Source organism: Natator depressus, chromosome 1 (genome assembly GCF_965152275.1).
Source record: "Natator depressus isolate rNatDep1 chromosome 1, rNatDep2.hap1, whole genome shotgun sequence".
Lineage (NCBI taxonomy): Eukaryota > Metazoa > Chordata > Testudines > Cheloniidae > Natator > Natator depressus.
In genome coordinates this window covers 266,321,880-266,338,169 of record NC_134234.1, presented here as the reverse complement: position 1 = coordinate 266,338,169, position 16,290 = coordinate 266,321,880, and the positions used below count along the sequence as shown (strand labels likewise).

The following is a 16,290-nucleotide window of genomic DNA, read 5'->3' as shown; positions in this document are numbered from 1 at the left end:
CATTGCATGCACATTTGTGGATACAGAAATGTAAATTACAGCCTAAGTGTCTGCGTATGAAAATTTGTCCCATTAATTCAGCCCTTTCTTTCTCCTCCTGATGAACTTCCACCATACAGATAACTGTGGAAATTTAAAAATATTTTATATTGTTACATTAGATGCTATAGCATAATGTGTGTGTACATGTACACACACACACACACACGTATATGTAGAATACCAAAAGTATTTATAAAGAAAAAGCTAAGATCCTTTATTGGCACTCCTTTCTCACTTGCAATATAATAATTATTATTATTTAAGAAATGGCTTCCTAGAAAGGAGTCCTGGGAGCACTACGTAGGTATAGTGTTGGGAATGGTCCATTATTACTTATCCTGCCCCATTGCATTATTTGTACGTTCAGCCTCATAGGAACATTACTGTATTTCAAATCTATCTGGATATTATAAAGAGGAGAAATGACTGTCACAGCAACAGTTTGATGTAATAAATACTAGAAAAGTAAGGAAAAAAGCACATGAAGATATCTGATAAAAATGATATTTGAATAAAGGTAACACTGTATCCTTTATTTGGCCTTTTACCCACTTTTTTTTCTTAAACACTCCCTATTTTTGTTTGTAAAAATGTTCTTCAATCCCAATAAAAAAAAAAAATGAACTTTCACTTTTTTCAGAGGCTTTTATTTTAAACCAAACAAACAATGAAGGTACAGTTCACATTGAGAACCTAGTTTTAGGCAAGTCAGGCTTTTCAATTATTTGTTAGCAGTCGTAGGTGGGACCCACTCCTGTATCTTTTTACGCGTTGTAGAGAAAGGGACATATTGCCCAGGAGTGCCACTCAGATTGAATTTGTGGTTCTCCCAAATAAATTTACGAGCAGCTGGTGGATGAGTAGTTGGAGGGTGTTCAGTTATGCAGTGAAGCCAACAATGCCTGAAGAGAGAAAAATATATATATACTGGTTATTAAAAAGTTGCTATGTGATCTCCTATAATAAATCCTCTTCCTTAATTGAAAGTTTTTCTCTGAAACTTTTTTAATATTTGGCATTTATTTCTGGAACTCAGGCTTTAAAACTTTAATCTATTCTGATATATTCAAAAAGGCATATTTCACAGTATTCAGCTAAAGACTCCTATCAAATAGTCAATTAGATAGATAAGAGTTCCATTACAGAACAACTGAGAATATACTAGATTTTAAATCCACTGTGAAATATTACACCATGCTGTGGTAAGTAGTCAGTCATTCAGAATATATTTTTAATAATTTGATTGCTGGTAGTTTACCTTCTAGTCTCCACTAGCCAAAATGCAGGACAGACTTCAGATCACATTTGGATTAGAAAGAACTGATTCCATTAAATTTAAAAACCAGTGATAACTGAGGTTTTAGAATTAAGATAAGTCTCTTTTGTGAGGCCATAGAGTTATATTCTGAACAGCATTTTGAAGTACCTTCTATTACAATTAATTTATCAGTCTATTTTTGGACATCTTTATTAGTTTTAATGTAAATAGAAACTAAAAATAATAAATGTTTGGCTGAAATAGCATTTAAAAACAGAATTACACTATCAGTTTTCTTCCTTTAAATCTCTACTTAAAACCCACCTATGTTGTGATGCTGACAAAAAAACTCTTGATTAAAGAGACAGGGTGTGGTCTCAGGGGCTTACTCCACTGTCCATAGCTGTTTCAATGTTCCCTTGTGTCCCCTCATCTGTTGTCTCATTTTAAAATTTAGATTATACGCTCTTTTGGGTAAAAGCCATCTTTTTGTTATAGGTTTGTACAATGCCTAACACAATTGGGCCCTTGCTTCTAGGCAGGCAGTACAAATAAAAAAAAACAAAACCAGAAGCTTTGTATTTGGAGGAGATTTTACAGGGCTCAAATAATATCAAAAGACTGTGTACAAACTACTGTACTTGCATTACTGTTTACAATGCCATTTACAAAGCCTTCCTTATTTTTCAAGCACAGTAATAAGTAGTTTTGAGGTAACAGGATAATGATTTGACGTAGACACAACCTCTCCACATAAATGCTTACTGACTGCATAATGTGATTAACATAAAAAGACTACTTACTGTACAGTAATGGATGTTCTTTGAGATGTGTAGTCCGTATACATATTCCACAGCTAGAGATTACATTGTCCAGTGCACATGCAGATAACTTTCCAGTTAGCAGTGTCTGTGGGGGCAGCACACGAAACTGTTGGTCCCTCATGCTCTCAGCGAGAGAGTAAAGGCCTACACCAGGGGCTCCAAGTGACTTCTGACTAGCTTGTCATCGAGGTAGGGAAATACCTGGGCACCTCTCATTCTGAGGTAGGCTGCCACTGCTGCCAGGCATTTCATAAATATTCTGAGTGCTGCTGAGAGGCTAAACAGCAAAACCTGGTACTGGTAAGGATAGTCTCTTATTGCAAATCTCAGGAAGTGCTTGTAGGCCTGGTATATCAGAGTGTGGAAACGCATCCTGGGGATTGAGGGTAGCATACCAGTCTTGATCTAGGGATGGGATGATGGATACTGGGGACATCATCTTGAACTTGAGCCTCTTGAGGTACGTGTTCAGGCCCTGTAGATTCAGGATAGCTCATAAACCCTCCCTTGAGTAAAATCCTTTAACCCAGTGATCAAAGGAGCCATCTTCTATGGCTTCAAGAGCTTAGACTGACCCTCCCAGTGTAAAGCACTCTCATGAGATGGGTCCCCAAATAGGGACAGGGAGGGGACAGGAGAGGAACTGAATTATGTAGCCTCGCTCTACAGTGTCCAATGTTAAAGGGTCTGAAGTGATACTGGACCAAATGTGGTGGAAATGCACGAGATGGTTGCCAAAAGAGGGGAAGGCCAGGGATGGGTAGAGAGTGGTATGCTGTCCTTGGCTGTGGAGTCAAATTTGCTGCCTTAACACAGAGGAGGAGGGACAGTGGGATGTGGTGGCCCCTTCTGAGGGGTTTTTCTTTGAAGCCTTCTGCCTCTTTTGGCATACTCAGGTGGTCTATAGTGGTAGCAGTGGGCCTGCCTGTAAAACTGTTGAGACATGATGGCTGGAGTATAGACCCCCCGGGGATCTGAGTATGGCCCAACAGTCTTTAAGCAACCTCATACCTCACCTGTCCTGTCAAAAAGCAACCTTCAAGGGCAGGTCCTTGGTTGTGGTCAGTACCTTCCTCAGAACTGCCTAGAACAGCCATGATGAAAATCATCATCAAGTGCAGTTGCCATTGCCCAGGAGGCTTCTCCCTAGCATTGGTGGCACTGAGGGTACTAAGATCTTCCTGAAGGTGAAAACAGAACCAGGAATCTGGACAGTGGCATTGGCAACAGTGCTAGGACCCCGGAAGGCACCAGGAGGCTTCCATATGTATGCAGGGGGAGACTCCAACCCTGGGCCACAGAGCCTGTGGTCCTGCTTGTGCTATTGTCAGCACCTTGTGAAGTGGAGCTGGCACCAGTGATGCCAGTATAGCTGATACAGTGGTAGGCGAGAGCTGCAGCATATCTAGGTCATCTCAGGTCATGCTGGCTCCTATGCTTAGAGATCTTCTCAGCTTTGAAGCACCTTTGATATAGGACAATCTCGTGATTAACATCCGAACTTGGGGAAGGTATTCTGTGCTTCTTCTTACCTGATGACTTCTGCTCAGTGCCTGGCTGATCCTGGTGTTTTCTCAGTATGCAGGCAGAATTGAGGAGTGCCTTGGACCATTTCAAAGAAGCCTCAGGTGAGAGCCTTGAGGACCTCTGATACCCCAACTGTCAGAAGATTAATCTGGATGCATGGACTGCTCCAGCAGAAAGGCCCTCAAGTTAGACTCCCTTAAACTCTGGGTCCACTTTGAAAAGGATCTGCAGATCTTGCACTGGTTCAGAATATTTGTCCCTCATTGAGGCAGAAGAGACACCTTGTGTGGCTGTCGTGGAGAGGCATAACAGCCTCACAAGATGGGCAGTGCTCTAAGCCTGAGGACTTGTGGTCTGCCACGAAGAACTGAAGATGGTCCCAGTACTGTAGATGAATGGGGGGTCTTGACAGTCCCCAAAAGACTAACTCACAAGGCCAACTAAAAGAGGAAAGTGGCTTTAAATGGAGCTGCTCCGACACACACCATCATGGCAAGAGAGTACTGAATGTAGGGGTGGTGGCTCTGCCTTTTATAGCATTACTGAGCGCATGAGGGATTGAAGAGCACAGGCACTGCTAACTTGAAAGTTCTCAGATGAGTGCACACTGGACACATGGTCACTAGCTGTGGAATATGTATATGGATTCTCATTCAAAGAAGAATTATTTCTGGGTAACCATGAAGTTATTAGTGTTTATCCCTGGGCCTGGCCTATAAAGCTAGATGATACCAAGCCTCCTCTGTGCAAATTATGTTAATCTAAGCAAGTGAAAAAATTTCAGTAGTAACCTATTGAAAAAAAAAAAACAGAAGTCTATAAACTATAAGTTTTTCAGTCTGTCCCTATTCCAGTCCCCAAAAATCTTTAAACCTGAACATATATTTTCATACTTAATTTTGTTATAATTGTACATATTACATTTAGCATTATCAGTTATGCTGGCAAGCTTTCTGGTGTGGAATTAATGAGGTTTTTGCCAGTCAGCTGTCACTTGACCTAAATATGAAATGTCTTCTGTTCCAGTTGTATCTGCCATTTCTCTTCATGTAGCATCACAAAAAGGATCAAACTAGGAGGGAATGGAAAAAGTAATATTTATATAATTGAGTTCATCTCCCTGTAGGGATTTGCAGCTTTGGGGCACGCTTCTCAGCTAAGAGACTATCTTTTCAGTCAAATTGCTCTTAGCCATGTATTTAAAATAAAGTCCTCTCTCTTTAATAGGAGATATTAAAATCTATTTTTAGCAAAATTGGTTAGACTTATCAAAAATCTCAGAGTCATACCCTTAACTAAAGAGTCCAAATTGAGATTAAAAATTGCTAAGAATAAGTTGGCTAGAATTTGATTGGAAAATTCTTTAAATTTCTAGTAAAGGTACAGTAAACAGTGCCCTCATTTCTAAATGTCCTTGCTAATGGAATACAAAACTGGAGGGAAGATTAATTTTATTTTTAACAAGATGTTTAAAGTAGGCTATTACTTGCAGTTGTTTAATATAGACAATGGCTCCTAAGGGAAAACCATCCACTTGAAAGTTATACTTCTGTCTGAAAGTTCTGTATGCTCTAAAGTTAACTGACACCTATTATTATCATCATAACAGAGAAAAAACCCTTTTTTCCTAGTTTGTGAATTTGATATGGCTACTGTCAGGCTCTGGGATCACGGCAGTCAGGCCTGGTGGTTAGAGCTGTAGTCAAGAATAGGTTCAGGGGTCGAAGCGGACTGGAAAGTCAGGACTGGGCTGAGGGCTATGTGGAAACTGAGGTCAGAGACAGTCCACGGGTCAGAACCAAGATCACAGTCCATAGACAAGCCAAATCAGGATCATAATCAGAATCCAAACACATGTCAAAGTTGGGTGGGAGTCAGTCTGAGGGTCTGGGGGGTCAGCAGCAGGGTGAAGGGCTAGAGCAGATCAATAACAGGGCTGGTGCATGGTCTGAGTAGGGAATGAGCAAGACTGAACAAGTTTTGGGCAAGAACTGGATCAAGGGCAAGTTGGAAGCGCAGGGAGTTTAACACTATGAGTCAGCAAGAGGGTTCCTGGCTAAGAAGTGCTGTTGCACAGACAGCTCTGGTGGGGGTCAGAGAAATACTATCTGACCCAGGCCCTGCCTGGGTATATGCTGCTGCATGCCAGAGAGATGGGTCACTGCAGGCTCTGTTGAATGGCAAGTCATGGTACCTATTGAGGTTCCAGGGGAATGGGTGCCCACATCTAAAGGCTGCTCCCCCCAACCTAAGGAGAGGGGCTACAGGACCCAGGTCTTAACTGCACCAGGTACACGCCCTGTGCTCACAGCTCCGTGAAGGAGCCGACAACTAGTATCCCCCGGTGGAGTGAGCAGCCCTGGTCTAGCTGCGGGTTTGCCTCGCAGCTTTAAACAAACTAATTTGCTGGTTGTCCATATAGTGAATTTGTTTCTGCCTAGAAGAAAAGACCCTCAGGAACATCAATAAGGAAGCAGAACAGAACACACAGTTTAAAGAGTACTTGATCAGAAAGTAGAATTTTTTGAAGTTAGCCAACTTAGTTACAGTTTTATAGACAGTAGGATAAACAAGCGAGGTGCTGAACTTTGTTTCATGTTTTTTTCCCCCCTTACTGCCATATTTCATTTATATGAACTTGTGGACAGAGGTAATTAGCTGGTATGGAATAAAACATCACATTACCATTTCAGTACTCAATCATGGTCAGATAAAGAGGGGAAGAAAAAAAAGGGGACTCCACCATTCTTTCTGGAATCACAAGCAAAATAATTGTGCCCAGGTATGGCAGTTCATGAATGTATGTCACAGGAAAGGAACTGTCAAGTTTTCAACTGATAGATCTCCAATATCAGTACCTTTCAGAATATTTTGTATTTTCACTTTTCAGCTCTGCTGACAATCGTAAGTGTACAGTCACCGTAGAAGTCACACTACTTTTAACCTAATGTGATGAGTAATAACCCCTAAGAATATAATTAAAAAATATTTTTCAGTTTATTTACTTTATATCTAACACTGTTGCGTGTCAGTTTCCTTTTCTTGAATGGCTTTGTGGAAGTTTTGCATAGCCACAGGTGAAAAAAGTGATTGGAATGTGGTTGTAAAACCACAAATATTGGCAGAGAGACCTGGACAGGTGGAGTACAAGAAACCTATTTTAGCTCATTTTAAAGTGACTAGATTTCAAGCTGACCGTGTCATTTAAAAGTTGCATAATGTCTAACATCTGCATCTGTATGGGTGTGTGATATGCATACTTTTTAATAGTCTGATAAACTCATGGAATAGTCTCTTAAGTACCTCAGTCCACAGAAAACTAGAAAACCTTCGAGTTTTGCCCTATTCCCGAGCTTCACTTTACTGCAGTGTTCCATGCATCCGATGAAGTGAGCTGTAGCTCATGAAAGCTTATGCTCAAATAAATTTGTTAGTCTCTAAGGTGCCACAAGTACTCCTTTTCTTTTTTTAATCAAGGAGTAAATCAGTAAAATCTTTTAAAAATATATTTTGAAATAATTAAATCACTGCTAGGCTACCTAGATATTTGGAAACTTTGGAAGATCAGCATGAAACTTTTACAGTTCAAATTTAACACTTAAGTTCAATAATTTAAAAACCCACATCATAATGGACTTTCTGCTTGGAAGTATAAAGAAAACCATTAGTCCTCAGAGACACACCAGCACTGTGCAGTTATAGAGGAACTGAAGCACAAACAGTTATTTCTACAAGCTGTTTTGAAAGCTCAAGTATCTTATTCAGTACATTTTTGTCTGTTTAAAGGTATTATAACCAATCACTGCAGCTTTCCTTTGAAAGCCCAGTCATGAAACCTATACATGCGAGACCAAAATGACACACTATTGTGTGTTTAGATGACTAATTTTGTTGTCTCAAGCAAGGCTTTTACTTTAATGGTATCCCTTAGGCTAATCTGTGGAAAAAGTGGAAAATGACCCACCCTGTTTATTTTGGGAAGACCTCTCCTCAGCAGTCTCCTCAAATAATCTTTTGAAATACAAAAAAGTCTGCATACTCTATTTCCAGAATCTCAAGGAAAGCTCTTTATGAACTACAATGGACAATGTACCTCAGATGTAGCCAGATTTCTGTGCAAATTCTTTCCTGATGGGTTTTCTATATGAAACAATATAAAAGGACCCAAAAATGATCAATCACTTTAAACCTGCATTAGAAATTGACAAGTTATATGGGCAGGAGGAGATACAAGAGGGCAAACAGAAGCTTTTAAAAAGCTGAGACAGTTTCCTGAAACGTACTAGAAGAGAAGCAGCATATTGCAGAGCAGCCTAGGGCTAGTCAAGCCTCTAGAACTCTACTTAGATGAATTAAGGATGAAAGAGAAATAGATATTAATTTGAAGAGCTAAAAACAGTCAAGTTTCCCTAAGATCAGGTAGCACTTAATTTTTATATTCTTTTAAAATTTAAAGTAAGGATAATTCAAAGTGAAGCCACAAGAGATTAGAGCCAAGTATGCAACATACAAGTGGTCGAACAGGTATTAAGACTACATAACATTGTAGTTAATATAGTGCTTGTAATTGCAAGGCTGAGATACCACTTGCGTGGGTTCAAAAGACCATGCCATTTTTCTCAAGAAATTAAATAAAATTAACAATGGTAGGGCATTTAATGCAATTCTGCATTAAGATAAAAGAGCAGCCAGGTGTTTATTAAAGCCAGTGTGTGAATCATATTTACAATGCATTAACAGAATGTAAAATATTGTAATGGAGGGCAAATCTGGAATTTAATTTTTGACTACAGTGAAAGCGGACAGAAAAGAGATTATCTCCAATTACTCTTTTGTGTTTTTGCCCACTTATGGGAGAGGAGAACAGAGAGAAATGAAATTGACACCACACTTATTTCTGTTAGGATTAATTGATGATGGCTTCTGTCTGCATTTACCTTCCCCCTCTCCCCCTTGTTTCCATTTTCCTTTCACTTCTGTTGCGCTGGTGGAAGCTACTATTCTATTGTATAGTAATAGGGTGGTAACCATGGCAGCTAATAGGACTGCAGTAGGGTCAGATTCAGTCACAAAACATGTAGTTTATTGTGGAGTTAGCGAATGGATGAAACTCCACAGTTCCTATTCTGGAAAAAAAAATGTTTTTCATTCTTTGACATCTCTTCCCCATCCCTTGCTTTATCATTATTTTCTGGAAGACTCCAGCAGCAACAGCAGTTTTAAAGCAAAAGTAGCAATTCCTCATGTTTCTGAAATAAGGGTTCTTTCATCAGAAGTTTGAGGAGTTGAGCAAGAGTACAGATAGGTTCATACTATGTGTATATTATGAAGAATTAATCCAAGGGAATGGGGAAGACGTGAAGAGAAAATGGGAAAAGAGGTGGTAACTGGAGGGTCTTTGAGATGTGTGGTCCCTATTTAGATTCCAAAACGTGGGTGTGCATGCACCAAAGCAATTTTGTAGCAGTGTCTGTTGACCCATACGTGCGTTGTGTGTCACCCTTCTGTCTGCAGCCGAGGCTATGAGAGGCTGTATGGGTTGACATCGCTCCAGTATCCCTCTTATTGCTAAGTAGTGTAGTCCACAACAGAGCAGAGGATGGAGGGCAGGTATTGGAATTCAAATAGGGACTACATATCTCAAAGATCCTCCAGTTACAGGTAAGTAACCTCCTCTTCTTCTTCGAATGATGGTCCCTATATGGATTCCAAATGTGGGTGAGTAACGATCAGTGATCAGCATGGAGCTGGGTGCTAGGACTCATGAGAAAGTATACTCTGTAGTACGGAGTGGCCTATGGCTGCATCTGCAGCCGCTGCCAGGCGATGGGATAGTGAGACATCAAGGTATGGATGAGCTTGGGTGAAACATGAAAGGCATGAGTTCGTTGGAGTTAGAAAGCTAGTGCACACCAGAAGTAAAGAATGTGTCACGTTTTGTGCCTGTGGGAGGCATGGGGTTTGGGATAGAAGACTGGGAGATGGATGCACTGGTTGAAGTGGAATTCAGACACCACCTTTGGAATGAATATTGGCTGCCGTTGCAAGGAGACTGTGTCTTTGTGGAAGATAGTGTAAGGGAGATCGGCCACCATGGCTGCTAGTTCGTTAACTTGTCTCGCTGAGGGGTTCAAAGGGTGGTTTCATGAGGGCAGAAAGAACTATGTCAAGATCCCAAGAAGGGGTAGGTTTGAATACCGGTGGAAAGATGTAGAGCAGACTTTTTAGGAAGCAAATAGTGGTTGGATTTCCATTGCAGAGGGCCAATCCATTGTGGTCCATCCCTCCTGCTGCCATCCTGGAGTTGCACCTGACCCTTACCCTTTACCTCGTGGGAGGTCAGCCAACGGAGCAGATCCACATTGCCTTTTCGCACTGGGCCTAGCTAGGTTATGTGGGTGGCCTGGCCACCAGACACTCCCCTAACATCACCCCCAGGCCTGACTCCAGGGGTGGGTCCCAGTATCCCTAATTCAGGAGAGATTCAGTTCAAGTATCTAGGGGAAGAGTTCAAGTATCTACAGGTCTTGCTCAGGAGTGACAGTAAGCAGAAGCATGAGATTGACCGGCAGATTGGTGCAGCGGTGGCAGCGATGCGGATGCTGTATCGATCCATGGTGATGAAGTGAGAGCTGAGTTCTCAGACGGAGCTCTCGGTTTACAGGTCAATCTACCTCCCTATCCTCACCTATGGTCATGAACTTCGGGTAATGACTGAAAAGACAAGATTGCAGGTACAAGTGATGGAAATGAAGTTTCTCCACAGCGAGGCTGGGCATACTCTCCGAAACAGGGTGAGGGGCTTGGCTATTCAAGAGAGCCTCAGAGTAGAGCCACTACTTCTCCAGATCAAGAGGAGCCAGCTGAGGCAGTTCAGGCACCTGATAAGGATGCCCGGTGGGAGGCTTCCTTTGGAACTCTACTGGGCATGTCCCACTGGGAGGAGGCCCCAAAGCCAACCAAGGATACACTGGAGGGATGGTATCTTCCAGCTGGCCTGGGAATCCCCAAGGAGCAGCTGGAACCTGCTGTGGAGGAAAAAGGGAGGTCTGGTCTTCCCTACTCTTCTCCACACTGCTGCCGGGACCCTCATCAGGAAATGAGAGAGAAAGAGAGAGGACGACAACAGTGGCTGGGTGTGTGAAGATGGAGACACCATCTATTGGGGGGAGGAAAACCCTGAGCACTGCCAAGTGGACTGGTATGGAGCTGTGGGAGAGGCCTGACGTTCTGAGTTGGAAGAGATAGTCCAGTATAATAGGAATAGATATAGTGTCTAGGGGGTATTGATGGCAGTGAGCCCAGGAGGTGAATCATTTCCATTTTGCGTGATAACAGTCCCTGGTGGAGGCTCGTCTGCTGTGTGTGAGGATATTACACACGGGGAGGAGCACGCCATGCCTATGTGCAAGCCCCATCCAAATACCAAGCCGTGAGGTGGAGCGGGCCTGGGTTTGGGGTGCTGGAGCGGCCTTGAGGAGGGTTGGGTGCATGCAGAGGTGGAGCAGAGGGTGAGTGGAGAGCCGGAGGAAGTCTGTGAACCAAAGATGATATGGACACCGAGGGAGGGGGTATGAGGAGTTTGCTGTAGTACTGGGGACAACGCAAGTACCTTAGAGAGAGAAAGTATATGCTTATCGCACAATCCTAAACCACCTTCCACACATTCCTGGGTACCAAAAGGCCCATTTGTTTCCTGTACAGCTGCAAGAACCCCAATGCTGCTTATTGCCACAGACTTTTGTACTGACATACTGAAAATTTAGGGACTTAGTAAAATTGAAGTGAACAGCAAAATAAAGGAATTTTACAGATTTTATTCTCTCTCATATTTTGTTAACGAAACTTCAGTTTTTTAAAATGTACCTAAAATGGTACAAAATTATGAGTGAGTCACTGAAGTACCACAAAATATAGGAATCTTCCTGCAGACTAAGTTCAAGCCATAAGGTACATCGGGTCTCTCATCAGAAAAAGTACAAGAGAAAAATATGCCACATACGAGTTTCCTAGCAGGAAATCTATTAGATTGGGGCAACTGTTTCCCCAAGAGAAACAATAAGAGCATCACTGCTTATAACAGTTTATATTAGACTGTAGAGTGAACTAAAATATATAGTAAAAGAAAACAATTCTGCAATAGCAGGAGGACTAGCTTGTCCAACGCTGGTTTAGATGACCTATAAATACTACCTAAACACAAGAGTGCAACTCTGATCCATGGAACTATTGTATCCTAAGAAAATATTTTTCTACCAAATGACTAGTGACTCAGTCTGAGGAAACAGTAAACAAAAATCCAGTAGGATTCCAAAATAAGATTAATCTTGAAATTGATAAACTTCAGTAAATTGGGGAGGGAACCTGGCACCTATATGACAGTTCTATTGCATATACAATAGGGAGAACTCTGCACTGGCGGAGACCCTTTCTAATTTTAGACTAGCACATCATTCCTTCTAAGATCAGCAAAACTCCAACAGTTGGAGAAAACAAAATCAGATTATGATCTCAAAAACAGCAAAAGAAAGTCTAATATGATTAGACTATGTCTGCACAGGAAAACACAGCATGACACTGTGCAGGGTTAGTAACATATATTAACTACATAGATAACTTTCGCCTACCCACCCTTCACTGAAACGTGCATAAAAGAATCACCATAATTTAACACACTCCATTTTAAAGTCCATAAGAATCCATCATTCATCTCAGTCTCAACTCCAAAACCACCACAAGAGAAAATAAATATTGTTTGAACTTTCTGACTTTATTCCACCCAAACACCACGAACCACCATCACATTCTTATTTCCCTATGCCTAAAGTGGTATTTGTTTTCTCAAGCACTTAGCAGAGATTACCTCTCAAATAGCTGGGGAACAAAGTGACTAAGATGACAATCATCTCTTTACATTCTATTTGGTGTGTTCATAGCCCTTGCACTAGTAATAGATGACAATTCAGAAAGATACCCATCTTGGTTCACCATGTCTCTCCCCATATTCAGATCCCTTGAAATTTTCAAAATCTTATTTTACTCCAACTATATTATGCCAGCAATGCACTGAAATTGATACAGCATTACTCAATTTAGAGAGTTTTGCTACAGCAAGTGAGAGCACACTAGAAAAGGTAGGATGCCATTGATGTCCTATTAAAATGGAAGCACTGTGCTTTAGCAGCTAAAAACCAGCAAGCTTTAAAGTCTTCTGGTGATTTGCAGAAAGCAATTCCATAACTCAGTGAAGAAATCATAGAATCATAGAATATCAGGGTTGGAAGGGACCTCAAGAGGTCATCTAGTCCAACCCCCTGCTCAAAACAGGACCAATCCCCATCTAAATCATCCCAGCCAAGGCTTTGTCAAGTCTAACCTTAAAAGCTTCTAAGGAAGGAGATTCCACCACCTCCCTAGGTAATGCATTCCAGTGCTTCACCACCCTCCTCGTGAAAAAGTTTTTCCTAATAGCCAACCTAAACCTTCCCCACTGCAACTTGAGACCATTACTCCTAGTTCTGTCATCTGCTACCACTGAGAACAGTCTAGATCCATCCTCTTTGGAACCCCCTTTGAGGTAGTTGAAAGCAGCTATCAAATCCCCCTCGTTCTTCTCTTCCGCGGACTAAACAATCCCAGTTCCTTCAGCCTCTCCTCATAAGTCATGTGTTCCAATCCCCTAATAATTTTTGTTGCCCTCCGCTGGACGCTTTCCAATTTTTCCACATCCTCCTTGTATTGTGGGGCCCAAAACTGGACACACTACTCCAGGTGAGGCCCCACCAATGTCAAATAGAGGGGAACAATCACGTCCCTCGATCTGCTCGCTATGCCCCTACTTATACAGCCCAAAATGCCATTGGCCTTCTTGTCAACAAGGACACACTGTGAACTCATATCCAGATTTTTGTCCACTGTAACCCATAGGTGCTTTTCTGCAGAACTGCTGCCTAGCCATTCGGTCCCTAGTCTGTAGCGGTGCATGGGATTCTTCCATCCTAAGTGCAGGACTCTGCACTTGTCCTTGTTGAACCTCATCAGATTTCTTTTGGCCCAATCCTCTATTTTGTCTAGGTCCCTCTGTATCCTATCCCTACCCTCCAGCATATCTACCTCTCCTCCCAGTTTAGTGTCATCTGCAAACTTGCTGAGGGTGCAATCCACATCATCCTCCAGATCATTAATGAAGATATTGAACAATACTGGCCCCAGGACCGTCCCTTGGGGCACTCTGCTTGATACCAGCTGCCAACTAGACATGGAGCCATTGATCACTACCCGTTGAGCCTGACCATCTAGCCAGCTTTCTATCCACCTTATAGTCCAGTCAATCAAATCAAACAGTCAACTGATATTTAGATACAGTTTTTAAAATAAGCCAGATACATCAATGACATTCAGGCATTCACAGGGTTGCTGTAGTATTTAAATAAGAAAAACTCTAATCTAACACATCTAAACTAAATAATTTAAATCACATTTAGAAATGAGTCAGATTTATGTGCCTTAACCTATTTTTCTTAATTGGCCCATTTCTGAAATGTATTTAGCTTATTTTTATTTGCTGGTTATATCTTGCTTTGCTGGTAAATCTGTGATAATCAGATGTGCCTGTTATCAGCTCTAAAGTCAAATTATTTGACTAATCCCAAGGGGGTAATTTATATTAGCATCAGAATCCCTATTTTGGATGTAATTACAGTTTATACACACTGTAAGACATGAACAGCAACAATATTTTGTACAATTAAAGTATAAACTTCATATATAAATAAATCACTCAAGTAGTGGTAAACATTAAATAAAGGCAATGCCCACCTAGCTCTGTGATATTCTTTAAATATATGAAAGGCAAAGAGTATACAAATTTAAGCTAAATATGCTGACAGTAGCTGAGCAACAGGAAATATGTTGTTCTACCACATCAGTGGCTAGGTTCAAATAATACAACTGGCCATCCAGGACAGGAAACCTTTAAATCATGCTTCTTGTATCTAGGAATAGAGATGTATAGACCACACGAGGCAGCAATACACTATCGTAAACTTTTTTTACCTTCAGAAGATGTAATCACAGCCAATGGAAAGGCAAACTGAATGGAGTGTCAAGGAGCAAAGCTTTGGCCTGGGATGAAGGAGTAGATGGAAAGCCTACAACTCAGCAAGATGATTTCCACACCCTCAAAAAATGTACATACTGATTAGGACTGTGGATAAGAAAAAGACTAAACAATAATAAACTAGGCAACCCAATGCAATGAAAAAAGAATTTATAGATCGACAGTAAAAAGTATCTTCTCCTATTACTTTTATTCAGAAACCCACAGAAAGTTCAGCACATCAAAATGTGCCCTCAGTTGAAAGTGATTTTTTTTACAAAAGAAAACCAAAACAGTAAAATGATGAGTGAAGTTAGTGCTTGTGAAAGTGAGCAACAGATGGGGCAGACTTCAAACCAGCTTGGTATCAGCATGTACACAGCAAAATTGCCTACACAGCTCTGCCATTATACTTCAGTTTTTGTCTGCAATTCTCTAGTTACCCACTCACAGGCATTTCAACAAAGACTGACAATTGCGCCTAATTCATTAAGCAGTGATTTTTGTGACATGCCTAAATGGGGCCTGGGGCAAGACCATCAAACTCATTTCTCATGACCTAACCCATTGTGCAATCTAGTCCCTGACATAAAAGGTCCTCATTTCTGGGCAGATTTAATACAAGCATAAACCTTCAAAGCTGCTGTACCAATACAAGTTCTACACAGCTACAGAACTGTAATGAGAAGTTTCAGAGCATATATCACAGAGGCAACTAAGACATTTATACTTGTCTGCCCATTGGAAACAACTGCCAGAATTAAATTTATTTTCAGGTTTGTCTAATAGGAATCCATAAAGGAGAACATGTTCAGTTCTGGTTGTTGTAAAAGGTACCAGTTGAGAGCAACCTTGGTGTCTTCACTAATCTCTATCCAGACATCTCATTTTAGACTAGACTACAAACATTGGTTCTTTGGACTCTTTAGTATGTAGGTAACAGTGTACATTACTTATTTCAGTATTGAATAACAGTACTGAAGGAATAAAAAAAACAACAGAAGACTGAAAGTCATGTAAGCACAAGGATGACTCTTCTCAGGCAGACCACACTATGAATAGGTTAGGAAGCTGACTATTTGAGAGGAAACAGATTATTCAGGTTTCAGAGGGGTAGCTGTGTTAGTCTGTATCAGCAAAAACAATGAGAAGTCCTGGTGGCACCTTAGAGACTAACAAATTTATTTGGGCATAAGCTTTCGTGGGCTATAACCCACTTCATCAGCCTAACTGGTGATACCATTATATATGGGAGAGATTGCTGAAGAGGGGAAAACCTACATTCCAGACTATATTTTATTCAAAACGATTTAGTTCTCATGACTCTCTCCATATGAAGCAGACATCTATTCTGCTCTGCTGCAAATGAAATAGATGAAGTCCAACACAGAGCAATACTAACAGTCCCAGAAAACTCAGCAATGAATTTTCTCAGTCCCGTTCTCCATACAAGTCTCACCCATATCACTGTGACAGAGTGCAGAGGCACTACTTAGGTCACAGCGAACAAAGTTAGTACCAGTTTCCCCTTCATTGCACAG

The 16,290-nt window shown here is 41.2% G+C and overlaps 1 protein-coding gene across 1 annotated transcript in view; it reads right to left on the bottom strand.

Annotated features, from left to right (window-relative positions):
- Positions 1–673: 673 nt before the first annotated feature.
- The window catches only part of NDUFA12 (NADH:ubiquinone oxidoreductase subunit A12), a 35,900-nt gene continuing 20,283 nt past the window's right edge, over positions 674–16,290 (bottom strand). Inside the window, exon 4 of the mRNA XM_074941897.1 lies at positions 674–944. Within this exon, the coding sequence (XP_074797998.1) occupies positions 764–944 (181 nt within the window). The 3' untranslated portion in view covers positions 674–763. The remainder of the gene's footprint in view (positions 945–16,290) is intronic.